General features: G+C 50.5%; 2 protein-coding genes across 2 annotated transcripts in view; one reads left to right on the forward strand and one right to left on the reverse strand.

The window, feature by feature from the left end:
• Positions 1-228: 228 nt before the first annotated feature.
• Positions 229-26865, reverse strand: part of adam22 (ADAM metallopeptidase domain 22) — a 46889-nt gene continuing 20252 nt past the window's right edge. Inside the window, 25 exon segments of the mRNA XM_062466026.1 lie at positions 229-899; positions 1025-1148; positions 2521-2587; positions 2737-2837; positions 3383-3490; positions 3599-3652; positions 3728-3818; positions 4560-4671; positions 4850-5018; positions 5617-5736; positions 6024-6129; positions 6249-6312; positions 6492-6542; positions 6647-6727; positions 6830-6922; positions 7017-7088; positions 7208-7307; positions 11302-11353; positions 11439-11529; positions 13162-13246; positions 13548-13714; positions 16857-16928; positions 17260-17334; positions 17750-17826; positions 18040-18109. Of these exon segments, the coding sequence (XP_062322010.1) occupies positions 879-899; positions 1025-1148; positions 2521-2587; positions 2737-2837; positions 3383-3490; positions 3599-3652; positions 3728-3818; positions 4560-4671; positions 4850-5018; positions 5617-5736; positions 6024-6129; positions 6249-6312; positions 6492-6542; positions 6647-6727; positions 6830-6922; positions 7017-7088; positions 7208-7307; positions 11302-11353; positions 11439-11529; positions 13162-13246; positions 13548-13714; positions 16857-16928; positions 17260-17334; positions 17750-17826; positions 18040-18109 (2223 nt within the window). The 3' untranslated portion in view covers positions 229-878.
• On the forward strand, positions 18298-23181 carry cldn12 (claudin 12). The gene is made up of 3 exons (XM_062466024.1): positions 18298-18451; positions 21112-21376; positions 21489-23181. The coding sequence occupies exons 2-3, from the start codon at positions 21158-21160 to the stop codon at positions 22314-22316; spliced, it is 1047 nt and encodes a 348-aa protein (XP_062322008.1). The 5' UTR covers positions 18298-18451; positions 21112-21157; the 3' UTR covers positions 22317-23181.

Raw genomic sequence — 26865 nt, forward strand, 5'->3', positions numbered from 1 at the left:
TCAGGGTTATGGCTAGAGAGGGGTCAGGGTTATGGCTAGAGAGGGGTCAGGGTTGGGGCTAGACAGGGGTCAGGGTTGGGGCTAGAGAGGGGTCAGGGTTGGGGCTAAAGAGGGGTCAGGGTTGGGGCTAAAGAGGGGTCAGGGTTGGGGCTAGACAGAGGTCAGGGTTGGGGCTAGACAGGGGTCAGGGTTGGGGCTAAAGAGGGGTCAGGGTTGGGGCTAAAGAGGGGTCAGGGTTGGGGCTAGACAGGGGTCAGGGTTGGGGCTAGAGAGGGGTCAGGGTTGGGGCTAAAGAGGGGTCAGGGTTGGGGCTAGACAGGGGTCAGGGTTGGGGCTAGAGAGGGGTCAGGGTTGGGGCTAAAGAGGGGTCAGGGTTGGGGCTAAAGAGGGGTCAGGGTTGGGGCTAGACAGAGGTCAGGGTTGGGGCTAGAGAGAGGTCAGGGTTGGGGCTAGAGAGGGTAGGTAAGGGTGGTTTGGGGGGAGAGGTTGTGTGGTCTTGTTGGGAGCGATGTGGAGCCAGACAGATGTTGTGTTCTGGATCTGGAGCAGATCTGAGCTCCACTAGTGTGAAGAGCCAGTGTGCCTGCAGGGTGACACCCAGAGCACAGCTAGGCTGCAGGGTGACACCCAGAGCACAGCTAGGCTGCAGGGTGACACCCAGAGCATGCTAGGCTCAGAGGACCTTGCTTATACACCTCTTCCATGCTCCAACCAGGTGGTCTATTTTTTATCATTTTGTGTAAATTTTGTGAGCTTTTTTTTTTTTTTTTCAGTTCATAGAAAAGCAGACGAAAATGTAGTTCCTAAGTACTTCTGCAGAGTCAACATCAGGACTCTTATATTGAAGTCTCCCACAGCTGCAGTCAATACCAGGTCTCTTATATTGAAGTCTCCCACAGCTGCAAAGTGAAACAGAAAGGGATGAAATCATTAGGGGAGACACAGATGATGAACATGTGATGAGCTAAGTACATGCTTGTGTCCAGTAGAGCTCCATGGTGTGTGTTGTGTTGTTGTTGCTGACCCTTGCACTCTGCCTGTTAGCCTTCCTCTGGTCGTCAGGGAGGGGGGGCAGGGGGTAGGGGTACCTGCGGCTGGACGCTATGGACCCCGTGGAGGAAGTGGGAGACTTGGCTGGGGACAGCGTTCTGGAAGACACAGGAAATTACATCACTGACAGCTCTTAGTGTCCCTGTCACCCGAAGTGTCAGCTGGAGGGTCAAGTTGCCCAAAGACTGATCTTCAATCAGAAAAATATAAACTTCTAATACACAAGCTGTTTATTAGTAACTGTTGTGTGTGGTTATGGGCAACTTCCACCCCTAGCCCCTCTGTTCATTCACTCAGTCCCTGGATATGTTGCCGTAAAGACCTGCGGTCACGGAGCAGTAACAGACATGGAGGAGGTAACAGTAGCACGCTGCGTTCACACCAAACGGCAAGCCAATTATTTGCGCGTCGAGATTACATGTCGTCAATGCAATCACGCAAATTTTCGCTTCGCATTCATTTGTGTTCATTCTCTACAGTGAGCACATCCTCTACAGTGAGCACATCCTCTACAGTGAACACATCCTCTACACAGTGAGCACATCCTCTACACAGTGAACACATATTCTACAGTGAACACATCCTCTACAGTGAGCACATCCTCTACAGTGAACACATCCTCTACAGTGAGCACATCCTCTACAGTGAACACATTCTACAGTGAACACATCGTCTACAGTGAGCACATCCTCTACAGTGAGCACATATTCTACAGTGAACACATATTCTACAGTGAACACATCCTCTACAGTGAGCACATCCTCTACAGTGAACACATCCTCTACAGTGAGCACATCCTCTACAGTGAACACATCGTCTACAGTGAGCACATCCTCTACAGTGAGCACATATTCTACAGTGAACACATATTCTACAATGAACACATCCTCTACAGTGAACACATCCTCTACAGTGAGCACATCCTCTACAGTGAGCACATCCTCTACAGTGAGCACATCCTCTACAGTGAACATATATTCTACAGTGAGCACACATTCTACAGTGAACACATCCTCTACAGTGAGCACATTCTCTACAGTGAACACATCCTCTACAGTGAGCACATCCTCTACAGTGAACACCCATCAACACACACAACAAACAGGCTGACAGGTTAACAGCGGCTGGCATCTTTGTTGTGTTCATTAGCAGGAGGCATGGGCTAGAAGTCCTACAGGGTTCACTCTATCCACAGTGCACAAAGTCTAACGTTTTTCCACAGAGCAGATTCACACAGGCTGGCAGTACCTGGAGACACCTCCAGCCCTGGGACAGAGACCAGCTGGGGTCACTAGGAGACACCTCCAGCCCTGGGACAGAGACCAGCTGGGGTCACTAGGAGACACCTCCAGCCCTGGGACAGAGACCAGCTGGGGTCACTAGGAGACACCTCCAGCCCTGGGACAGAGACCAGCTGGGGTCAGAGACCAGCTGGGGTCAGAGACCAGCTGGGGTCATCAGGAAACTCACTCTGTGGAGTTTGAGCGAGGACGGAACCTCTTCCCTTTCAGCTTCTTGCGATTGCCACTCAGATGTCCTGCAAAGAAACAAAACAGTCAACACCAGAAGCAGAGGCCACCCTAATAGGGTGCCCTAATAGGGTGCCCTAATAGGGTGCTCTAATAGGGTGCGAGTGTTTAAGTTACAGTATGTAGTGTGTGTGGTGTGTGTGCGTGTGTGTGCTACCTTGCCACGAGTTGCTCCTTGGTCGTCCGTTCTCACAGATGTCAGAGATGTGTTTGGCATCAGGGATTCTCTCACTCCAGGAGTGGGACAGCCCATTAGATCTTCACACACACGCACACAGGGTGAATAACCAGCATTAGAACTACAGAAAATTGTTCTTTAGTTGGTTAAACTAAAGAACTTAAACAATGTTTTAAACTAAGTGGCGGCTGTCTAAATCCTTTTGTTTAGTCTCCATAGAACAGAACAACAGGGCAGGGAGAGGAAATGATGCTACCATGACAACAGACAGTGACACCATGCAGTTTTAAATGATACCATGACAACCTGGAGCGACACCATGACTCAAGAAAACAGAAACCCCACAGGAGTCACACAGAGAGCTGGACGTCCCACCACCAAGCACCATACACAGCTGTGAGCCTGATGTTGAAAACTGCGTTCACAAAACACTCTCAAAATCATTCATGCACACACACTGTCAAACACACACACACACACACCCACACACAAAGACAGTGGCTGAGAATGAGATGGCAGTGAGATGGCACACCTGAAGCCGAACAGAGAGATGTTCTGAGAGATGGAGGGGATGGAGGGAGTGAAGGAGCGGGTGTATATCTGCAGGTGAGACAGACAGGCAGACCTCTTCTTGGAGCTGCAGCCTGAGTGAGTGCTGACCCCAGGGGGCATATCGCTGTAGAAGGAGTCTGCATCGCCAGGCTTCTTCACGTATTCCCCTGGGGGCATTTGTCTGGAAACACGCCAGCTCAGTGTAAGGAGCTACACTGTGGTCACGTGACACAGATGATCACATGACAGTAACCCAAACATGTAAAGCTGAGTAAGTAAGGGAACCAACCGGCAGAATCTCCTGTGCACCTCTGACTCTGCATAGCATCTCTGTCTGTAGCTCCTGCAGGGGGAGAAGAGGGTCAGCACCTTCCCTGAGCCCCAGCACTCACGTCCTCTCAGAAAGACAGATACTCACTTGTAGCCCCAGGCAGTGAAGGCCAGCACCACAGCCAGGAAGATGATGGAACCAACGATGGCCCCGATGATGATGTTTGTGCTGGTGATACCTGAGAGAGAGAGAGAGAGAGAGAGAGAGAGGTAGAGAGGGAGAGAGAGAGGAAAGGAGAGGGCGCAAGCAAGAAAGTGGTGGAGAGAAGGGATTGGCGAGGTATATGTTTGTGTAAAATGTATTTAAGATAACAGTAGTTGGGAGGCAATGCATACTCTGGAGGGGTGCAGTTAGAAGACATCACACACTGACCACATCACACTGAGATACAGGTCTGACAGAAGGAGAAGGCCCACACAGTTACAGGGATATGCTGTATTTAGGTCACACTACAAAACTACATTGCCAGGGACAATGGCAGTCAAAAGATCTTGCAGTCAATCTTTATAGAATGCTCAACTCTAACTCAACAAGATTCAAAACAAGGACAGTTCTGAAGTGTGTTGAGTAACACAGGGTGTGCGAGAAGGACGAGGAAATGACATCACAGACAGGACAAAACACAACGAGGAGGAACTCAAATCTGACCTCAGCGTCCGTCATGACATGAGCCTGTCGACAAAGAATGAGTGAAAAGAATGACAAACAAAAAAATGACTTACGCAACTTTCTAAAGAACCCAGGTGACCGAAAGCATAAAGAGACCAGGAACGGTTTGTGAAAGAAATACAAATCTTGACGTGTCTAAGTAACATAAACAATGGATCTGACCAGGTAGAGGAGGGGGAGGAGGGATGGATAGAGATGGATAGAGGGATGGATAGAGAGAAGGAGAGGAAGGGTGAGGAGAGAGGCCTACCTGTAGCAGAGGGGGTGGGACCCACCACCAGGTAGCTGAGGGGAGAGGTGGAGTTACAGTCCTCCCCAGCCCAGCCCAGGTGACACACACACTTCAGCTCATTACTGCAGATCTGAAACACACACACACACCCTCAGAGAGTGGGTAGGGTGACCATGTAGGTGAGGTGATCGTGCACTAAGTGCATATTTGTGCATGTGCACATGAACAAGTGTGTCTTTATGCATGCATGCATGATTGTGTGTGTGTGAATGGGAGTCTGTTGTGTGAATGTGTGTGTGCTTCCGTACCCCATGTCCAGAACAGATTATCTTGTCGCTGGTCCCAGGACAGGTGCTGAAGTTGAACTGCTGCACGGGGAGGCACCTGTGGCTGAAGCACATCCTGTCTGTCCCACAGGCCGTGCCATCCTCCACGTAGCCCAGGTCACTGTCACCGTCGATCATCACATGTCCCCCGCTGGCGGGCAGGGAGAGAACAGGGGGACATTAGGGATGGGGGCTCAGATCCAGGTCACACTTACAGACCGACACCGTAGTCTGCCAGTCCCCTCTCATCCTCCATCAGCTTCACCTGAGGACTACGCTCAGTTTGTGTCTGTGTCTTGGTTGTCGTGTGGCAAATGTACGTTTAGATTTCTCAATTTTCGGAACTTGTTAATAACACACCAACCAAAGGAGCAGAGTTGAGCAGAATGTAGAGAGATAGAGAGAAATAATAAAAGTGAGGAGATGAAGAAAGGTTTTGATGGAGGGAAACATGGAGCTTCAGACCAGAGGCTGTCTCTGTGAGGCTGTCTCTGTGAGGCTGTCTCTGTGAGGCTGTCTCTGTGAGGCTGTCTCTGTGAGGCTGTCTCTGTGAGGCTGTCTCTGTGCATAGGTGACTGTTTTGACAAACAAACCTGCCACACAATTTGTTTGATTCCCAGATTTGATATGTGAGTTGAAGTGGGTGAAAAACTGATTTACAATAGAAACACAAGAGCCTCTCCTGGTATATGTAAATGGGCGTGTGTGTATATGCGTGTGTGTGTGTGTGTGTGAGCACTGGTGAGTACCTGCAGTCGAGGGAAGCGCTGTGCTGGGCCACAGAAAAGGACGTCAGTCCCCCCTGCAGCTCCCCCAGCCGGGGCGCCGGGGAGATGTTGGAGCACAGCAGGTACCCACAATGCACGTCTCTGAAACACGGGGGGCGAAGGTGTGGAGGGGGAAGTCATGTGACGTCATGTGTCCAATCAGGGACCATTAGCACTGCCCCTCCCCTGTATCTTCTTATGTCGTCTGATATGCAGTGTGCCCCAGTAGCCACAACAAACATTATTATCTTATTAAAGTAACAATATACTAAGAATATCCTCTTAAAATCTAATCTCTGATCATATGATGGTGGGCTCTGGAGGTACCCGTGAGGACCCACTCCTGGGTCAGAGGGGGTCTGGGGGTCCTGTCTAACGAGAGCTCTTACTGCTTGTTACACTGGATCCAGGTGTCCTTGTCCTTCCCACAGTTGCCCTTCTCCGTGCCCTCGATGTTCAGCTTCTCGTAGCAGAACTTGTCTGCTGCCGTTGCCTCTGAGGGAGTCACAACACCAGCAGACGTTGGTTAGTCACCACGGTGATCAGAACACAGCAGAAGTGAACCTACTATGGTCTTACGTCTACACAGAGAGAACTTTTAAGGTTTCACTCACTCTCGCCCCAGATGTATTTGCACTGTCTATCTTTGGTCTTGCACCTCCCGTTGAAGCAACGGCCCTGGAGAGAGAGAGAGAAAGAGATACAGAGAGAGACAGAAAGAGACAGAGAGAGGAAAAAGGAAAAATAGAGTGCAATTTATAGATATATAGAGAGAGAAATAGAGAAGGAGACAGAGAGAGAGAGGGAAGGAAGGAAGGAGAGAGAGAGAGGGAAGGAAGGAGAGAGAGAGATCTTACCTGGTCCTTTTCACAGCTGTAGCCGTCCATCTTGTGCACATTCGGGGGGCACTGACAACAAAACACTGTGTTAAGAACATGGTCACAGGATTCCTCAGGTTGTCATGGGGATCCTGTGGCTTTGAGGAAGCGGGTGTGAGAGAGAGCGCCCTCACCTGGCTGGAGTTCCCGGTGCAGTTCTCTGGGATGTCACAATCATTCACCGCCTCCCGGCACACCACACCCATGTACTCCATCTGCACACACATACCATGCCAAACAGTTCAAACACGGTGAGAGTGAGTGTGTGTGTGTTTATGTGTGTGTGTGTGTGTGTGTGCGCGCGGGCTCAGCTGTACCTGACAGTTGTTGCAGCAGAGTCCGTCGCTACACTTGGAGCCGTGAGTGAGGGTGCACTGTTTACAGCAGCTGTCTCCCTCCCTGACACACTCCTATCAGACGGAGAGAGGATGCACACTTTTCACACACGCTCACCGTGACTGTGGATCAACAGAACCACACTGAGGGCGTGTCCGGCCAGCTCACCGCAGGGCTCCCACAGTCACACTCCTCCCCCGGCTCCACAAAGCCGTTCCCACACTCTGGAGGATCTAACAGCTGGAGACAGGAAACAGGAAGTAGGAGGACCCTTATTAGGGTTTGGTGAAAGACAGGGTTTTGGTTGAGTGTGTCTGTGTGTGTGTGTGTGTGTGTGTGTGTCTGTGTGGAGCACCAACCTTCAAAGGCTTGTTGAACAGACAGGCTCCACCTCCACTGTTGAGGAAGTTGTGGTATTCCTCCACGTTGCAGTCAGAGAACCTCTTAGGCAGGTAGAAGCTGTTCAACACAAGCACAGCATTACAGCTCTGCTGTCAGGCTCAGACAGGACTGCTGTCAGGCTCAGACAGGACTGCTGTCAGGCTCAGACAGGACTGCTGTCAGGCTCAGACAGGACTGCTGTCAGGCTCAGACAGGACTGCTGTCAGGCTCAGACAGGACTGCTGTCAGGCTCAGACAGGACTGCTGTCAGGCTCAGACAGCTCTGCTGTCAGGCTCAGACAGGACTGCTGTCAGGCTCAGACAGGACTGCTGTCAGGCTCAGACAGGACTGCTGTCAGGCTCAGACAGGACTGCTGTCAGGCTCAGACAGGACTGCTGTCAGGCTCAGACAGGACTGCTGTCAGGCTCAGACAGGACTGCTGTCAGGCTCAGACAGGACTGCTGTCAGGCTCAGACAGGACTGCTGTCAGGCTCAGACAGCTCTGCTGTCAGGCTCAGACAGGACTGCTGTCAGGCTCAGACAGGACTGCTGTCAGGCTCAGACAGGACTGCTGTCAGGCTCAGACAGGACTGCTGTCAGGCTCAGACAGGACTGCTGTCAGGCTCAGACAGGACTGCTGTCAGGCTCAGACAGGACTGCTGTCAGGCTCAGACAGGACTGCTGTCAGGCTCAGACAGGACTGCTGTCAGGCTCAGACAGGACTGCTGTCAGGCTCAGACAGGACTGCTGTCAGGCTCAGACAGGACTGCTGTCAGGCTCAGACAGGACTGCTGTCAGGCTCAGACAGGACTACCTGCTCAGCTGCAGGAAGGTTGTTGCTGCATAACAGCAACCTCATATGTGCCCATGAACACACACACACACACACACACACACAGAGCATGAACACACACACATACAGAGCATGAACACACAAACACTTTTTAGCTTGTTTATAGCTAGTCAGAAATTGTGACAATCCAATGACTATAGGAGTTTCTATGACTATACCCACTTAGTACTATGTAAACCAATCCAAAGGGAAACACCCACTAGGTATATTCATGTACACAACATATCAAAACACAATACAATCAATTGCTTTAAAGGTATGTATATATGCATCACTAGGTCAGGTCTGTTGAGGTGGTTGCTGACATTGAGGCAGGTCGGTCTGCAGTGAGGCAGGTCGGTCTGCAGTGAGGCAGGTCGGTCTGCATTCAGGCAGGTCGGTCTGCAGTGAGGCAGGTCGGTCTGCAGTGAGGCAGGTCGGTCTGCAGTGAGGCAGGTCGGTCTGCATTCAGGCAGGTCGGTCTGCAGTGAGGCAGGTCGGTCTGCAGTGAGGCAGGTCGGTCTGCAGTGAGGCAGGTCAGTCTGTATTGAGGCAGGTCGGTCTGCAGTGAGGCAGGTCGGTCTGCAGTGAGGCAGGTCGTCTGCAGTGAGGCAGGTCGTCTGCATTGAGGCAGGTCGGTCTGCAGTGTGGCAGGACGGTCTGCAGTGAGGCAGGTCGGTCTGCAGTGAGGCAGGTCGGTCTACAGTGAGGCAGGTCGGTCTGCAGTGAGGCAGGTCGTCTGCATCCTGACCTGCTGATTCAACAGTGAAACTCTTTCTCTCTTCTACTCTCTTCTTTTCTGTTGGTGAAGGTGAGTCATTTAAAATAATGGAGCACTTGGAACACTCAATCTTAAAGGTCAATTTCTGGAGGGGCGGCGGGCAGTAGACTGTACGCTCTCAATCAGAGGGCTTGTGTTTCCAGTATGGAATTTATTTCCCATGCAACTTATTGTCCCCATAAAAGCTGTTTCTGCAATCAGGACTCAGACCATTCAGAAATTCTGAATGGTCCTCTACGGTGTTGTTACCTCTAATGCTAATAACATCCAAACATCCACATTTAAGTGGCTCTGTTGGCGCTCTGTCAATCAGCACTAGCACTAGAAACACAATAGAGAATTACACTGCAGCTTCAGAAGGTGGGGGGGGCAGACCAGCAGTCTACTTATCCCTACAACGTTGATGACAAATAATCAATGGATACAATACAACAGGGTTTCCATTGTGATGGATGGACAAGGTTTCTGTAACAAAAACGCAAGAAATCAAAACATCTTGATTCAGTGATTCACTATTGACCCTATTGTACAGCAGGGTATTACAATATTCTGTCAAAGAGAGAATATTATTAAACCTTCGTCTGAACCATAGTAGAATCCTAGTAGAACCCACCATATCTAACTTGGTGACCTGCAACCCACCCATGCCCCTGCCACACGCACACACAAACATACACGCACGTACACACAGAACACACACACACATCCCTGCAGAAAGAAGCGGCCCCAGTAGATTCAGAGTGTTTGATCAGACATGCATGAGAGGTAAGAAGACAGTGATCGGCTCATTGAATACGAGTGTCTGAAATACCATTGACTTGTGGTTAGAGAAAGGGATTCTGGGTAACGGCTGTGGTCGAGCTCACTGCCCAATCACACCTCATACTACAGTCAGCTGAGGAGGTCTGGTAACTACGGTAACCCCAACCCCAGGACCTGGAGGTAGACTCTCTGGGTCTTTAGGTGTTGTGGTGCTATAGGAGCGCTCTGGGGCGCTCTGGGGCGCTCTGGGGCGCTCTGGGGCGCTCTGGAGCGCTCTGGGGCGCTCTGGGGCGCTCTGGGGCGCTCTGGGGCGCAGAGATGTGAAGTACAGGACTATCAGGGATGAGAATGACATTGCAGACTGTATCAATCGGTTCAGGATGGAAGAGGTCATGATGCGCATGACACACAGAGAAGGATGATCCCCTTGGTTATCATAACAACAGAGCAATCTGCTGGTGTAAAAGTGTTCAGCAATTGACATCAGCCCAAAACTTGAACCTATATAAAATACATATGAAAGTTTACAGAAAATCTGTACCAAAAAATACAGCCAACCCTTCTGAATGCATCAGGCTGTATTTTTCCTTATTGTTTGAATAAGTCGAAGCTAAGGCGGGACACCGCCTCAGAGGCAGCGATGCTATTGGATGATATGGTTGAAAGGTTGTGATGACTGACAACCCTTCCAGGCAGCTGATTGGTTCAAATCGCACGAGCACAGTTCCAGCCAAGATTGTGCTCACCTGCTGTCCCGTTAGGGATGAGGGGAGATGCAAGAAGAGGGGTAAACACACTCATACAGGAAGAGAAGACACACCACACACACACACACACACCCACACCAAAACACACAAAGTCTAAACCATATATAGACACACACAGGTACACAGCAAAGCAAGGCTGCACATAGATTTGCACACACAAACACACACACGCACATATTACATGTAAAGAAAAATATCACAGAATAGTACCAAACAACAAATCCAAAGGCAGAACAAGACATAACACTGGACCTTTTCCTCCAGGTAACAGAACAGGAACATACCAAACATTAGACCTACTCAGGGGTGCAGGTCATTAAGACTCCAGTACCAGACTGGATATGGACGACCCCCCTCTCGGAGATAGTAATGGTGCAGTCCATAATAGATGTTGCCTGAGTGCTTGATCTAAATCACTGAGCTGGAAGGACTCATGCTGGTAATAGACAATAGTCTGTACTGCCATCTACTGGTGATACCACTGACATACACTTAAGAGGATTCTCAACAGATAGACTTTGTTCATGAGGGCTAAAACCTGGTTTGTTTCTCAAAGAAAGACTCTTTAAGAAGACTCTCTTTTGGGTCTGTGTTGTAATTAAATAGTCATACTGGAGAGGACAAAAGTACTCAATGTGTTTGTTTTGGAAGTTATGGGGAGTTAGTTTGTGGTGCAAGGGTTAGAGGTTCCAGGCTGTACATGTGTACCCTGGAGCAGGACCAGACTAACGTTTTCTGAGATAGTCACTGAGCTCTGCGGTGCTTTATGCTTCATCATGTTCCTGTCGTCCCGAGAACAGCCAGAGACCACACACACAAAGATGCTGCTTGGCCACAGATCAGGAGAAGAAGAGAGACCCGTGGGAGGCTGCAGGAGAGGGTGTGGCTATAGAGGACAGGGAGGATCATGTGCTTCAGGAGAGACTTACCCAACATCATCCATGATACAGCCAGACCAACGGTCATCACACTTGCACTCGCCTGTGGAAAATCACACAAAATCACACATGGCAAAAGTGTGTGTGTGTGTGTGTGTGTGTGTGTGAGAGAGAAGTAGGTACTGTACCATTAAGGATCCTTTTCTTGTCTGAGAAGATGCCAACATTCTGCCCAAGCGACTGGGCAAGGGTTATGGCCATCTCATCTGTCTTGCCGTACTGAGAGAGGCAGAGGAGGAGGTTAGAGAGGCAGAGGAGGTTAGAGGCAGAGGAGGAGGTTAAAGAGGCAGAGGAGGAGGTTAGAGGCAGAGGAGGAGGTTAAAGAGTCAGAGGAGGTTAGAGAAGCAGAGGAGGAGGTTAGAGAGGCAGAGGAGGAGGTTAGAGAAGCAGAGGAGGAGGTTAGAGAGGCAGAGGAGGTTAGAGGCAGAGGAGGAGGTTAGAGAGGCAGAGAAGGAGGTTAGAGAAGCAGAGGAGGAGGTTAGAGAGTCAGAGGAGGTTAGAGGCAGAGAAGGAGGTTAGAGAGGCAGAGGAGGAGGTTAGAGAGGCAGAGGAGGTTAGAAGCAGAGGAGGAGGTTAGAGAAGCAGAGGAGGAGGTTAGAGAAGCAGAGGAGGAGGTTAGAGAGGCAGAGGAGGAGGTTAGAGAGGCAGAGGAGGTTAGAAGCAGAGGAGGAGGTTAGAGAAGCAGAGGAGGAGGTTAGAGAAGCAGAGGAGGAGGTTAGAGAGGCAGAGGAGGAGGTTAGAGGCAGAGGAGGAGGTTAGAGAGGCAGAGGAGGAGGTTAGAGAGGCAGAGGAGGAGGTTAGAGGCAGAGGTTAGAGAGGCAGAGGAGGAGGTTAGAGGCAGAGGTTAGAGAAGCAGAGGAGGAGGTTAGAGAAGCAGGGGAGGAGGTTAGAGAGGCAGAGGAGGTTAGAGGCAGAGGAGGAGGTTAAAGAGGCAGAGGAGGAGGTTAGAGAAGCAGAGGAGGAGGTTAGAGAAGCAGAGGAGGAGGTTAGAGAGTCAGAGGAGGTTAGAGGCAGAGAAGGAGGTTAGAGAGGCAGAGGAGGAGGTTAGAGAGGCAGAGGAGGAGGTTAGAGAGGCAGAGGAGGAGGTTAGAGAGGCAGAGGAGGAGGTTAGAGAAGCAGAGGAGGAGGTTAGAGAGGCAGAGGAGGAGGTTAGAGGCAGAGGTTAGAGAGGCAGAGGAGGAGGTTAGAGAGGCAGAGGAGGAGGTTAGAGGCAGAGGTTAGAGAGGCAGAGGAGGAGGTTAGAGGCAGAGGTTAGAGAAGCAGAGGAGGAGGTTAGAGAAGCAGGGGAGGAGGTTAGAGAGGCAGAGGAGGTTAGAGGCAGAGGAGGAGGTTAGAGAAGCAGAGGAGGAGGTTAGAGAAGCAGAGGAGGAGGTTAGAGAAGCAGAGGAGGAGGTTAGAGAGGCAGAGGAGGAGGTTAGAGAAGCAGAGGAGGAGGTTAGAGAAGCAGAGGAGGAGGTTAGAGAGGCAGAGGAGGAGGTTAGAGAGGCAGAGGAGGTTAGAGGCAGAGGAGGAGGTTAAAGAGGCAGAGAAGGAGGTTAGAGAGGCAGAGGAGGAGGTTAGAGAAGCAGAGGAGGAGGTTAGAGAAGCAGAGGAGGAGGTTAGAGAGGCAGAGAAGGAGGTTAGAGAAGCAGAGGAGGAGGTTAGAGAGTCAGAGGAGGTTAGAGGCAGAGAAGGAGGTTAGAGAGGCAGAGGAGGAGGTTAGAGAAGCAGAGGAGGAGGTTAGAGAGGCAGAGGAGGTTAGAGGCAGAGGAGGAGGTTAAAGAGGCAGAGGAGGTTAGAGAGGCAGGCCCAGCATGAAGGCTACTGGTTCAGTAATAAGATGTTTGGACGGAGTGAGATTTGGGGGCGTACCTCGTTGACTCCTCCCCCTTTTGTCAGGGAGCAGACTCCGCCCATATAGGAAGCCCCACCCCAGCTGCTATGGAAACGATTCCCACTGATGAAAAGAGAAAAACAGATTAAAACCGAACAAACGTGAGTTCCTGAGACGTGCTGGACATGTCCACAGAAGTGAGGGAGGCCAGGGGGCCTGGGGCCGGGGGGCAGGGGGCTTGGGGGCCTGGGGGCAGGGGGCTTGGGGGCCTGGGGGCAGGGGGCTTGGGGGCCTGGGGGCAGGGGGCTTGGGGGCCGGGGAGCCTGGGGGCCTGGGGGCAGGGGGCTTGGGGGCCTGGGGGCAGGGGGCTTGGGGGCCTGGGGCCGGGGGGCTTGGGGCCGGGGAGCCTGGGGGCCAAACTCACGAGAACAGGTGCACAGAGTCACACTTCTCCTTGATGAAATCTCGCCGGTACTTCATGAACTCCCTCAGCGTCACCATGGGGTCGTCGTCGATGTTGAACCTGTTGTCGGCCGCCCACGTTTCCATGGCGACGAGCACGATGCGAGTGTTCAGCTGCTCCTTGAAGATCTGGTGGGAGGGAGTCACGAACATCAGTCAGCACACAAGGTGACCGTCCAGTAGAGACCGTCCAGTAGAGACCATCCAGTGGAGACCGTCCAGTAGAGACCGTCCAGTAGAGACTGTCCAGTGGAGACTGTCCAGTGGAGAGCGCCCAGGAAGGTCTCCTACAGGACGTTTCCCACTTCTCCTGAAGTGAACTAACATCCCAGACATCAGAGACTCGTGACTACACATCATAACAGTGGGACAGTTTATCTTGGACTCGGGTTGAGACAGGGGAGAGGGTGCAGGGTCAGGGGAGAGGGTGCAGGGTCAGGGGAGAGGGTGCAGGGTCAGGGGAGAGGGTGCAGGGTCAGGGTAGAGGGTGCAGGGTCAGGGGAGAGGGTGCAGGGTCAGGGGAGAGGGTGCAGGGTCAGGGGAGAGGGTGCAGGGTCAGGGGAGAGGGTGCAGGGTCAGGGGAGAGGGTGCAGGGTCAGGGGAGAGGGTGCAGGGTCAGGGGAGAGGGTGCAGGGTCAGGGGAGAGGGTGCAGGGTCAGGGGAGAGGGTGCAGGGTCAGGGGAGAGGGTGCAGGGTCAGGGGAGGAGGGTGCAGGGTCAGGGGAGAGGGTGCAGGGTCAGGGGAGAGGGTGCAGGGTCAGGGGAGAGGGTGCAGGGTCAGGGGAGGAGGGTGCAGGGTCAGGGGAGGAGGGTGCAGGGTCAGGGGAGAGGGTGCAGGGTCAGGGGAGAGGGTGCAGGGTCAGGGGAGGAGGGTGCAGGGTCAGGGGAGAGGGTGCAGGGTCAGGGGAGAGGGTGCAGGGTCAGGGGAGGAGGGTGCAGGGTCAGGGGAGGAGGGTGCAGGGTCAGGGGAGAGGGTGCAGGGTCAGGGGAGAGGGTGCAGGGTCAGGGGAGAGGGTGCAGGGTCAGGGGAGAGGGTGCAGGGTCAGGGGAGAGGGTGCAGGGTCAGGGGAGAGGGTGCAGGGTCAGGGGAGAGGGTGCAGGGTCAGGGGAGGAGGGTGCAGGGTCAGGGGAGAGGGTGCAGGGTCAGGGGAGAGGGTGCAGGGTCAGGGGAGGAGGGTGCAGGGTCAGGGGAGAGGGTGCAGGGTCAGGGGAGAGGGTGCAGGGTCAGGGGAGAGGGTGCAGGGTCAGGGGAGAGGGTGCAGGGTCAGGGGAGAGGGTGCAGGGTCAGGGGAGAGGGTGCAGGGTCAGGGGAGGAGGGTGCAGGGTCAGGGGAGAGGGTGCAGGGTCAGGGGAGAGGGTGCAGGGTCAGGGGAGGAGGGTGCAGGGTCAGGGGAGAGGGTGCAGGGTCAGGGGAGGAGGGTGCAGGGTCAGGGGAGAGGGTGCAGGGTCAGGGGAGAGGGTGCAGGGTCAGGGGAGAGGGTGCAGGGTCAGGGGAGAGGGTGCAGGGTCAGGGGAGAGGGTGCAGGGTCAGGGGAGAGGGTGCAGGGTCAGGGGAGAGGGTGCAGGGTCAGGGGAGAGGGTGCAGGGTCAGGGGAGAGGGTGCAGGGTCAGGGGAGAGGGTGCAGGGTCAGGGGAGGAGGGTGCAGGGTCAGGGGAGAGGGTGCAGGGTCAGGGGAGAGGGTGCAGGGTCAGGGGAGAGGGTGCAGGGTCAGGGGAGAGGGTGCAGGGTCAGGGGAGAGGGTGCAGGGTCAGGGGAGAGGGTGCAGGGTCAGGGGAGGAGGGTGCAGGGTCAGGGGAGAGGGTGCAGGGTCAGGGGAGAGGGTGCAGGGTCAGGGGAGAGGGTGCAGGGTCAGGGGAGAGGGTGCAGGGTCAGGGGAGAGGGTGCAGGGTCAGGGGAGAGGGTGCAGGGTCAGGGGAGGAGGGTGCAGGGTCAGGGGAGAGGGTGCAGGGTCAGGGGAGAGGGTGCAGGGTCAGGGGAGAGGGTGCAGGGTCAGGGGAGAGGGTGCAGGGTCAGGGGAGAGGGTGCAGGGTCAGGGGAGAGGGTGCAACGTCAAATTTGCACGGCCGGGAATCAAACCGGCAACCTTCTGATTAATAGCCCGATTCCCTAACCGCTCAGCCAGCTGACTCCATAGTACAGCACAGTACAGTAGTAGAGTATAGCTCAGTAAAGATACTGAGGGGAGATTCTGATTTGTCCGCTGCTTCTGAGTTTTGGGGGCTGAGCAGAGAATCTTCCAGCATGGAGCCCTGGGGGGAGGCAGACTGCCTAGACACCAAGCAGCATGGAGCCCTGGGGGGAGGCAGACTGCCTAGACACCAAGCAGCATGGAGCCCTGGGGGGAGGCAGACTGCCTAGACACCAAGCAGCATGGAGCCCTGGGGGGAGGCAGACTGCCTAGACACCAAGCAGCATGGAGCCCTGGGGGGAGGCAGACTGCCTAGACACCAAGCAGCATGGAGCCCTGGGGGGAGGCAGACTGCCTAGACACCAAGCAGCATGGAGCCCTGGGGGGAGGCAGACTGCCTAGACACCAAGCAGCATGGAGCCCTGGGGGGAGGCAGACTGCCTAGACACCAAGCAGCATGGAGCCCTGGGGGGAGGCAGACTGCCTAGACACCAAGCAGCATGGAGCCCTGGGGGGAGGCAGACTGCCTAGACACCAAGCAGCATGGAGCCCTGGGGGGAGGCAGACTGCCTAGACACCAAGCAGCATGGAGCCCTGGGGGGAGGCAGACTGCCTAGACACCAAGCAGCATGGAGCCCTGGGGGGAGGCAGACTGCCTAGACACCAAGCAGCATGGAGCCCTGGGGGGAGGCAGACTGCCTAGACACCAAGCAGCATGGAGCCCTGGGGGGAGGCAGACTAGTGTGTGTGAAGATCGATGTGTCCTCGTAAATAGCATCAGCTTCATATGATCACTAATTCTCAAGGGTACAAAAATAGACACATCCCTTTTCCTGTTTCACCAGCCTATCAGCTTACAGCAGTGACCCTACTGCTCTCTAACAAGCCTATCAGCTTACAGCAGTGACCCTACTGTTCTCTAACCAGCCTATCATATTTCAGCTGCAAAGCAGACATTTGGCGGGCAACATCGCTTGACTGCTTTCTGTCCTTGCTCTGAGCCCCCCCGCCCTGAGCCCCCCCGCCCTGAGCCCTGAGAAAGGTCAAACAAGAAATGAAGGGAGTAGCTGTCAACGCCAGTCCCTGGAAGTGGTCACAGCATCATAGCATGCTTTCCCAGAAGAGGATCAATACATGACTTACCATGTCAGCCATATTGACCACGGACTTAGCGTAGTTATTCGTCTGTCCGACTGAGAGCCGGTGCTTCTTATACTGAGGAGAGACACACAACACAACACTTCTTATACTGAGGAGAGACACACAACACTTCTTATACTGAGGAGAGACACACAACACAACACTTCTTATACTGAAGAGAGACACACAACACAACACTTCTTATACTGAGGAGAGACACACAACACTTCTTATACTGAAGAGAGACACACAACACTTCTTATACTGAGGACAAGGAGGAAAACAACACTAACTGGATCGAATGTGTCAATGTGTAAAATGATTTGCTGAAATGGCGTGTGTCCAGGTGCATGTCCAGGGTTGAGACTTCCAGAGAAGCCGATGGGCCTGCACAGCCTCTACTCACCATCAGGTGGTCGTTGATCACCATCAGCTCAATGTATTTAGCCTCCTCTTCCACACTGTGGGACACGCCCGGGGCCTGGAACACACACAACAGCCTGTCAGCCTCAGTGGCAAACACACACACACGTGAACATACACACACGTGAACACACACACACTTGAATACACACACACACACACACACACATTTGAACAAGCATACACAAGCTAAGAAGACATGCTCAAGACCACACCTGTAACAACATCTACAGTACTGTACATCCACACACCCTTATTCAGTAGACTGTGGGTTTATGGATGAATCCATGGATGCTCTAGCTACATGGGGTCTCTCTGGGAACTCGACAAAACGTTAGTGTTGCTCTCAGGGGCAGGAGCTTGTCAGCTGAAGACAAGCACCTCAACCTCTCATGACTCATTTCTGCTTTTTCCCTCCAGCAGCATTTCCCATGTGATGACTCACGTACTGGTTCATGATGGGGATAACTCACCTGTCTTTTCTTCCTCCTGTGAACGACCTTCGACCCAGGAAATGGAGGGCTGGGGAAGGGGGGTTCTGGGTGCTCGCCTGGTGACCAGAGGGGAAATGATCACAGTCAGCACTCTCTATGTAGATGACGTGGATTTGATTCAGAATGACCAGAAATTCAATTAAGTTAAATACCATCAATTTTCTTTTTATTATTTAATTATTATATTCTTTAACTTACTTTTCAGTCAATATCTTTATTATTTTCCAACCAACCATATTAGAGGACCAGAGCTGCGGGCAACATCTTACCATTAAGGAGGAAGTCAGCTAAACCATCCTGTCCAGCCGATTTATATATCATGTGGATTTGGACGTCTTCCTACAATACACACAATGGAAGAAGAAGATCCGTTAGGACTATGTAGTACAATGAGAATGGAGGTCCAAAATACTCAAAATTAAATGTATAATCAAACAATGAAATACGTAAATGAGCAATCTGAATGGCAGAGGGCATCATGTTAGGTAGGGAAGTTGTTGTGTATCGTGAACGCGCTGACGGGGTTGTCAGTCCGCCCTTTCCCATGCTACGGGAACGCGCCTGAAACAACAACGGGAAACAGACCATCATCCTTCCCAGCGCTGAGCTAATCAACCGCAACAGGCAGGAGATGGCACCAATTTCGCTATTCTGAACACAATAGAATTGCTTTAACCAAAGGTAGGTGGTTCGATATGTATATAGAAAAGAGGACGATTTCGTTTATATACAGTTAAGAAGCGTTTCTAAGGTATACATTTCCAATAGAAATCGAGCCGCAACAGGTTGTAGTTCCAGACGTGTTTTGCTAGCAAGCTGCTAACGTTAGCTTGTTAGCAACGAAGTCCTGACTGGAAAACTTTTTTAAGACGAACAAAAATGCCTTACTATCGAACCAGTTGGCTAGATTAGTTACTAGCTATGTATTGGTTTCATGGATTGTCTTTAACTGAGAGACGTAACGTAAAATCATGCTAGCCAGCCAACTATTTTTGCTTGTAGACTGTACAGTACTGTCTTGGTAGTAGTAGCTACTTCAGTATTGCATCTAGTCCACTGCTTGTTATGATGACTTACCTAGCCACAAAAAAAGGAATACCACATTTATATTACATGGCTAAACATAAATTGTCAAACTATCTGAGAATGTCGGCTATCATATTGTCATTAGAGCGAACGTTGCTGTATGTACACGACATTAAGTATTTCCGAGGAAAAGTTGGTTAAGTTAAAAACGTGACTTTTAACAGCCTGTTTAAGGAGAGCCTGTCCACTCCTTATTAAGCCCCATTGTACCAAATTTGGTTGCAGTTCCACCAGAGTTCCACTGGGGGTGATCGCGAAAATGAATAGGAGTCTATGGAGCTAAACGGCTAAATTTGTCTCTTTCGCCTGATTGTCGTTGAGAAATCTCAGATTTGATTGTAGTTTGTGCATGTTAAACATGGATTATAGGTCGAAAGTTGAATGAAAGAGTACTTGTATCCTTTCGATTTCTTACAGGGTGAGTCGTTGTTGCCCATAACACGCTAGCATTCTGCTAATGAATGCTGATTGGTTAGTGAAGGACTGACTACGACCAGAGATCCCGCTTGATGGCATTCGAAGCGGAATCAGAATGTCAGAGCATTAGCAACATTAACAACAACATTAGCAAGCCAAAATTCTTTCGAGCATGTGTATTGACAGGGAGAGCCTAACCTGTAAGCTGTGTTGTCGATGCCTCGAGAGAAAAAAGGAAGTGCCCAGAGCTCGCCGTCAAGCAGTATCTATGGTCGTACGATGTGTATGACGTAATTGACATAATAAAAGGCTTTTTAGAACAGAAAGGCGACTTTTAAAAAAACTAACACCCAGCAGTGTGTATTTCTTTTGCCTCCCCTTTCGAATTCAGAATTTAAATTACTAGACAAAATATTATATCCTGAGAAACATTTTGAAGGGTATAGCTCCATAGACCATTCATTCTGCACTCGCTCGTTAGCGCCCTCATATGGAACTAGAGTGGAACTGCAACCAGTTCAGAACCCGGAAGTTTCCCGAGACTGGCAGTTCTCCCCATATTAGACATTCTTTGCTTTTAATAACCAGACTTAACCCTGCAATCAGATTGGGCGGCTTCTCGCCTTTTTTCATCGACCGATAACAGGTCGCCCTCACTGAGATCTCTCCCGGCGTTTCCATATTTAAAAAACAAAACAAGTTACATTACATTATCCATAGTAGGGAACTAATGTGACAGACAATTATTTATCTGCTAACATTAACGACTAGCTAGCAAGCTGACAATCAGATAATTGAGTACATTATAATGTAGCTAAAAATGTTAACTAGCCAGTGTAGCTAGCTAATGTTACTGCTCAAATCGATATGCCGATACTACCTAGCTAGCTATAGCCAGCAACTTTTACTGTGTGAGTACTAGATCCACCTTGTCAATGTAGCTCGAAACTTAGGCTAGAATCTGAACACCTTGTCCCTCTTGCTTAAAGGGCAGCAACATATAATCATATGTACATCGTTAATTGTCATTTAGGGAAGATCGCCCATACTTGTAAAAAACTGCATTTTGTGTGAGAGAACTAACTGCTGGCTACCGGAAGTTGTTCAAACGACTTATGCAACATGCGGAAGTGATGCGGGCAGTGAATGGTCGATGTAGCTCGAAACGTACAATTTGAACTCCTTTTCATTCTTGCTTGAAGGGCAGCAACATAGGATTATATGTACATCGTTAATTGTCATTTTGGGAAGATCACACAAACTCCTCTGAATTTTTTTACATTTTGTGTGTGAGAACAAAGTAACTGCTAGCTACCAGAAGTTGTAGACCCGGTTTATGCAAAATTCGTAAGTAAGGCGTGCATATAGTGAATACATCATGATACTGTTTATTTTCTACTTTTTATATTTTCTACATCTTATATTTAAAACTATATGTTTACCGTATGCACCATCCTGCCATAGTAAGTTCCTTGTTGGTGAATAAAGCTGATGACATTGGAACAGTGCCATTATAAAGCATAAACAGGCTAGACCACTGCCTATTGTCTATTGTTTTATGCACTGTAGCTTCTATAGTACGTACTTAATGTGCTCTTCCATCCATACAAAGCTGTATATGAAATGAGGACATGGCAGATATGAGGACAGCTGTACTACTGTGGTGAATAGGAGGGAGAGAGAAGAGGGCTTTTGGGGGGTTGAAGTTTAAACATGCTAGGCAGGTTAGCTGTAATGACTTCTGGTTCAACTGGGTTTTTAAGTACACTTGCTTGTTGTCCACTTGTCTGCCAGTAAAGAATGATAATAAATCCAACATCCTGTCTGCTCCGATACAGGAAGATCTGGGTTGACCACGTGACATCACTTCCTGTCCCGACAGTCATGACCTGCAGGGACATCCATGCCACCAATGCCTTCTCCTTCATCGTTGCCATAGTTTCGGTGGGAGGCATTGCCGTGGCAACCGTGATACCGCAGTGGCGTGTGACGAGACTGATCACGTTTAACAAAAACGCCAAAAACATCAGCGTGTACGACGGCCTGTGGGCCAAGTGTGTCAAACAAGATGGCTACTCCGGATGTTACTTCTATGATTCAGAGGTATAAAGAAATATTCTATCATCAATTTAGCACTGTCCAAAAAAATGTAATGGCTCTGTGTCATTTGAGATAAGTTAAGAAGTCATGAAGTTGTGTTCTTTGTGTCTGTTAGTGGTATTCCAAAGTGGACCAGCTGGACCTGAGGCTGCTGCAGTTCTGCCTGCCCGCAGGCCTGCTGCTCGGCTCGGTGGCTCTGCTGTTGTGCCTGGCAGGGATGTGTAAGACCTGCTGCTGCTCAGACAAGCCTGAGGCAGACATCAAGACCAGCCGCTGCCTGGTCAACAGTGCGGGCTGCCACCTGGTGGCCGGAATGTTCCTGTTCCTGGGCGGAGCAATCGCTCTGGCGCCCTCGGTGTGGTTCCTGTTCCGCACCAAGGAGATGAACGTTAAGTACGACACCATATTCTCCGACGGCTTTGCCGTCTACGTTTCCATCGGCTGCTCAGGCGGACTAATGCTCGCCGCCCTGCTGATGTTCATGTGGTACTGCATGTGTAAGAAGCTGCCTTCCCCCTTCTGGTTGCCTTTACCCACCATGCCCACCTCTCTGTCTGCCCAGCCCCTCACTGCCAACGGGTACCCCCCCTCCCCAGTCTACGGCCCCCAGGCGCCCTTCCCTCCCCAGGGCTATGCCCCCACCGTCATCGACGCCCAGCCCTACGGCCCCCTGCAGGCCTACCCCCAGACCATGGCTCCCCCCGCACAGCCCCAGGTCTACCTGTCCCAGATCTCCGCCCCTGATGGCTATGGGTCGGAGGTGGGGGGGAACCAGGCCTACAGCTATGCTCCATCCCAGACATACGCCCCCTCACAGGGCTACGCCCCCTCACAGGGCTACGCACCCTCACAGGGCTACGCACCCAGCTACGCCGGCCACCGCTTTTCCAGCCGCTCACGCATGTCCGGCATCGAGATAGACATCCCCCTGCTCACTCAGTGAGATAGACATCCCCCTGCTCACTCAGTGAGATAGACATCCCCCTGCTCACTCAGTGAGATAGACATCCCCCTGCTCACTCAGTGAGAAGTTTCTAGATATATATTTATATATTATATACAGTCCCTGTCCTTATCCTCGGTCTCTCTCTCAGTGTTCATGCATCTGCTAAGAGCTGACAGGGGAATAGTAAGATCACCCTGCAGGAGTTCAGCTGGAGCTGTCTGTCTCTGGTCACTTCCGCAGTCTGAAAGTGAAGTGCCATATGTTTGAAGCACTACTGTAGGAAGTGTCAACACTAGACAAGTTTGTGTGTGAGTGATGTCACAAGCCTTCACAACACTAAAATGGTGTAAAAATGCCACTGTGACACCGTTTATTTTCATTTGTTTCTGTTTAGACAAATCATCCTTATAATACTAGAACATGTAAAGCCTTCATCCTGCTGGATGACACTAGAACACCCTTTAACCTCAACTCACAAGATATAGTATACATTTACTGATTTTTACTCAATGAATTTACTTGATTGGTGACCCAGAAGGGACCCTGTCTAACTGCCTAACGTGTGCCTGTGTCCCATGCCTTTGTGTTCAATGAAGTTTTGTTTATTAATTTGTACTTTTTTAATTCCAAACAGCCATTGAACATATTGTAACTGATCCTGTGTATACTGCACTAAATTATTTAATGAGAATGAAAACTACAAACTGTTTACATTAAGAGAGATGTAGTCTAGTCCGTCTGGCTCTGTGTAGTGTTTTTGAACTTTCAGTCCCTGAACAGCTCTGGATCACTCATCACGTCTGCCTGTCTGTCTGTCTGTTTCTTTTTTTTACAAAATAATAAAACTTGGATTAAACTCTTCCTCCATGTCTCAGTTTCTCCAGTTGGCCACAGATGACTAATGATAATCCCAGATGTATCCACTGCCGCTAATGTACAGTGCCACATCATTAATCAGCTGTTTTGCTCTGTGTTGAGAGATTGAAGGTATTAGTTTGAGCCATCTGGCTGGCTAGCATCTCAGTCAAAACACAAAAATCTTCAGATTGGATACAGGGTTACAGGGAGGTCGTCACGTGGGACTGCGGAGTCTGTTCATGTCTCCCCTGTTGCACTTAATTGATCAGTAAAATAAGTCATCGATAACCGCCAGGTCCTCCAGCAGAACTGCACAGTCTGAAAGCAGACCAGTATTATACTGCTGAAGGTCGAGACCTACACCATGACGAAGTCCTCTAGGGCAGGTCGGCGTGACACTACTCATGAAGATCTACCCTCCAGTAGGCTGGTCAGAAAGCTGATCTTTAGAATCTACCCTCCAGTAGGCTGGTCAGAAAGCTGATCTTTAGAATCTACCCTCCAGTAGGCTGGTCAGAAAGCTGATCTTTAGAATCTACCCTCCAGTAGGCTGGTCAGAAAGCTGATCTTTAGAATCTACCCTCCAGTAGGCTGGTCAGAAAGCTGATCTTTAGAATCTACCCTCCAGTAGGCTGGTCAGAAAGCTGATCTTTAGAATCTACCCTCCAGTAGGCTGGTCAGAAAGCTGATCTTTAGAATCTACCCTCCAGTAGGCTGGTCAGAAAGCTGATCTTTAGAATCTACCCTCCAGTAGGCTGGTCAGAAAGCTGATCTTTAGAATCTAACCTCCAGTAGGCTGGTCAGAAAGCTGATCTTTAGAATCTACCCTCCAGTAGGCTGGTCAGAAAGCTGATCTTTAGAATCTACCCTCCAGTAGGCTGGTCAGAAAGCTGATCTTTAGAATCTACCCTCCAGTAGGCTGGTCAGAAAGCTGATCTTTAGAATCTACCCTCCAGTAGGCTGGTCAGAAAGCTGATCTTTAGAATCTACCCTCCAGTAGGCTGGTCAGAAAGCTGATCTTTAGAATCTACCCTCCAGTAGGCTGGTCAGAAAGCTGATCTTTAGAATCTACCCTCCAGTAGGCTGGTCAGAAAGCTGATCTTTAGAATCTACCCTCCAGTAGGCTGGTCAGAAAGCTGATCTTTAGAATCTACCCTCCAGTAGGCTGGTCAGAAAGCTGATCTTTAGAATCTAACCTCCAGTAGGCTGGTCAGAAAGCTGATCTTTAGAATCTACCCTCCAGTAGGCTGGTCAGAAAGCTGATCTTTAGAATCTACCCTCCAGTAGGCTGGTCAGAAAGCTGATCTTTAGAATCTAACCTCCAGTAGGCTGGTCAGAAAGCTGATCTTTAGAATCTAACCTCCAGTAGGCTGGTCAGAAAGCTGATCTTTAGAATCTACCCTCCAGTAGGCTGGTCAGAAAGCTGATCTTTAGAATCTACCCTCCAGTAGGCTGGTCAGAAAGCTGATCTTTAGAATCTACCCTCCAGTAGGCTGGTCAGAAAGCTGATCTTTAGAATCTACCCTCCAGTAGGCTGGTCAGAAAGCTGATCTTTAGAATCTACCCTCCAGTAGTCTGGTCAGAAAGCTGATCTTTAGAATCTAACCTCCAGTAGGCTGGTCAGAAAGCTGATCTTTAGAATCTACCCTCCAGTAGGCTGGTCAGAAAGCTGATCTTTAGAATCTAACCTCCAGTAGGCTGGTCAGAAAGCTGATCTTTAGAATCTACCCTCCAGTAGGCTGGTCAGAAAGCTGATCTTTAGAATCTACCCTCCAGTAGGCTGGTCAGAAAGCTGATCTTTAGAATACAACCTCCAGTAGGCTGGTCAGAAAGCTGATCTTTAGAATCTAACCTCCAGTAGGCTGGTCAGAAAGCTGATCTTTAGAATCTACCCTCCAGTAGGCTGGTCAGAAAGCTGATCTTTAGAATCTACCCTCCAGTAGGCTGGTCAGAAAGCTGATCTTTAGAATCTACCCTCCAGTAGGCTGGTCAGAAAGCTGATCTTTAGAATCTACCCTCCAGTAGGCTGGTCAGAAAGCTGATCTTTAGAATCTAACCTCCAGTAGGCTGGTCAGAAAGCTGATCTTTAGAATCTAACCTCCAGTAGGCTGGTCAGAAAGCTGATCTTTAGAATCTAACCTCCAGTAGGCTGGTCAGAAAGCTGATCTTTAGAATCAGGTGTGTAAATACCTTGTATCTTCAGGGACATTGATAAGTTTACTGTGGCAGGAACCTACATTGATAAGTTTACTGAGGCAGGAACCTATTCTCGTCTTGGCTACTATCCTCCTACTGTCTTGGACCACCTGCTGCACACTGCACACTTTCTCATTAGACAAGCTGACAAATGTTTTCTGTTCAATGCTGTCAGGGAAATTCAACTTCTTCCACGCTCGCACACGCAAACTGGGAGTGTGTGGTAGTAACACACAAGCAAACACTCCTGTTTACAAGTGCTGCTTTGGGAGTTTGGGAGTTGGATTGTAGTCTATCCAGTCATCTGGAGGTTAACTGAGAACAGTTACACAGTATGAACCACAAGGAGAGCAGCTCCACTTCAGTTACATAGTGTCTCTCCAGGGGAAACCCAAACCATCGGGAAGGAGGAAGTCCTCATGTCATATCATAACCAATGCTAACTGAACAAGTTGCTAACTTATATGAGGGCTCAGTTGTATTCCAGCACCTTTGATGTGGTGCTCCTGAACATGGGCTCTGTGGTGGGACTGCCACCAGCTCAAATCATCCCACACGCCCACACGCAATCAAGATCCGCTTTGATGTGAGTCTTTGATCCGAAGTGAGTGTTAAGTGGTTCGGAGCTAATCCACATCTTGTCATTTGCTCAGAGTTGATGAAGGAATTTAGAAAACTTTTTATTTTCATGTTGTATCTTTCATACAAGGGTTTGTGTTTCATGTGTTGTTTTTATTCAGGAGAATCAGAGATCGTTGGATCATCCAGCCTTGGATCGCTCATGATGTAAACAACATCAGTCATGTTGAACTGTGTTCTCTCTGGTCCGGTCTTCTGTGTTTTATAATGGTTTGTTACTGTTCCCCTTTCTTAAGTGGCAACACATAAATAAATGCATGTGTGAATGTACACACACACACACACCACAGGGTGTGTAGTGAGCAGGATCAGGGTGTGTAGTGAGCAGGATCAGGGTGTGTAGTGAGCAGGATCAGGGTGTGTAGTGAGCAGGATCAGGGTGTGTAGTGAGCAGGATCAGGGTGTGTAGTGAGCAGGATCAGGGTTCTCGGCCCCTCAGATGCGCCGGTACAAAGGAGAAGGGGAGGACCTTGTGTTGCCATGGGAGATAACATCGCAGATTCAAGCTGCTTGCTCATGAATATAAAGCAGGCAGGGGTGGTGTTCTTTCCATTCAGGGATTCATTCCACACCCAGCCTGCAACACCCTCTCCCCCCACACAAGGCCTCCGGTGCTCCAAACCTCCTCCTTCTCCTTGTCCCCAACCTGATTGCCTGCCTCCTCCTCTCCTCCTCCCCCTCTGGCCAGGCAGGTCTCGACCCTGCTGCCCCTGGCCCCCAAGACAGAATGTTTCCTTTTTCTGAGGGCTTTGAAGAGAGGAGGCTAGTGAGGAGGAAGAGAGAGGAGGCTAGGGAGGAGGCTAGTGAGGAGGAGAGAGGAGGCTAGTGAGGAGGAAGAGGGGGAGAGAGGAGG

Source organism: Osmerus eperlanus, chromosome 7, assembly GCF_963692335.1.
Source record: "Osmerus eperlanus chromosome 7, fOsmEpe2.1, whole genome shotgun sequence".
Classification (NCBI taxonomy): domain Eukaryota; kingdom Metazoa; phylum Chordata; class Actinopteri; order Osmeriformes; family Osmeridae; genus Osmerus; species Osmerus eperlanus.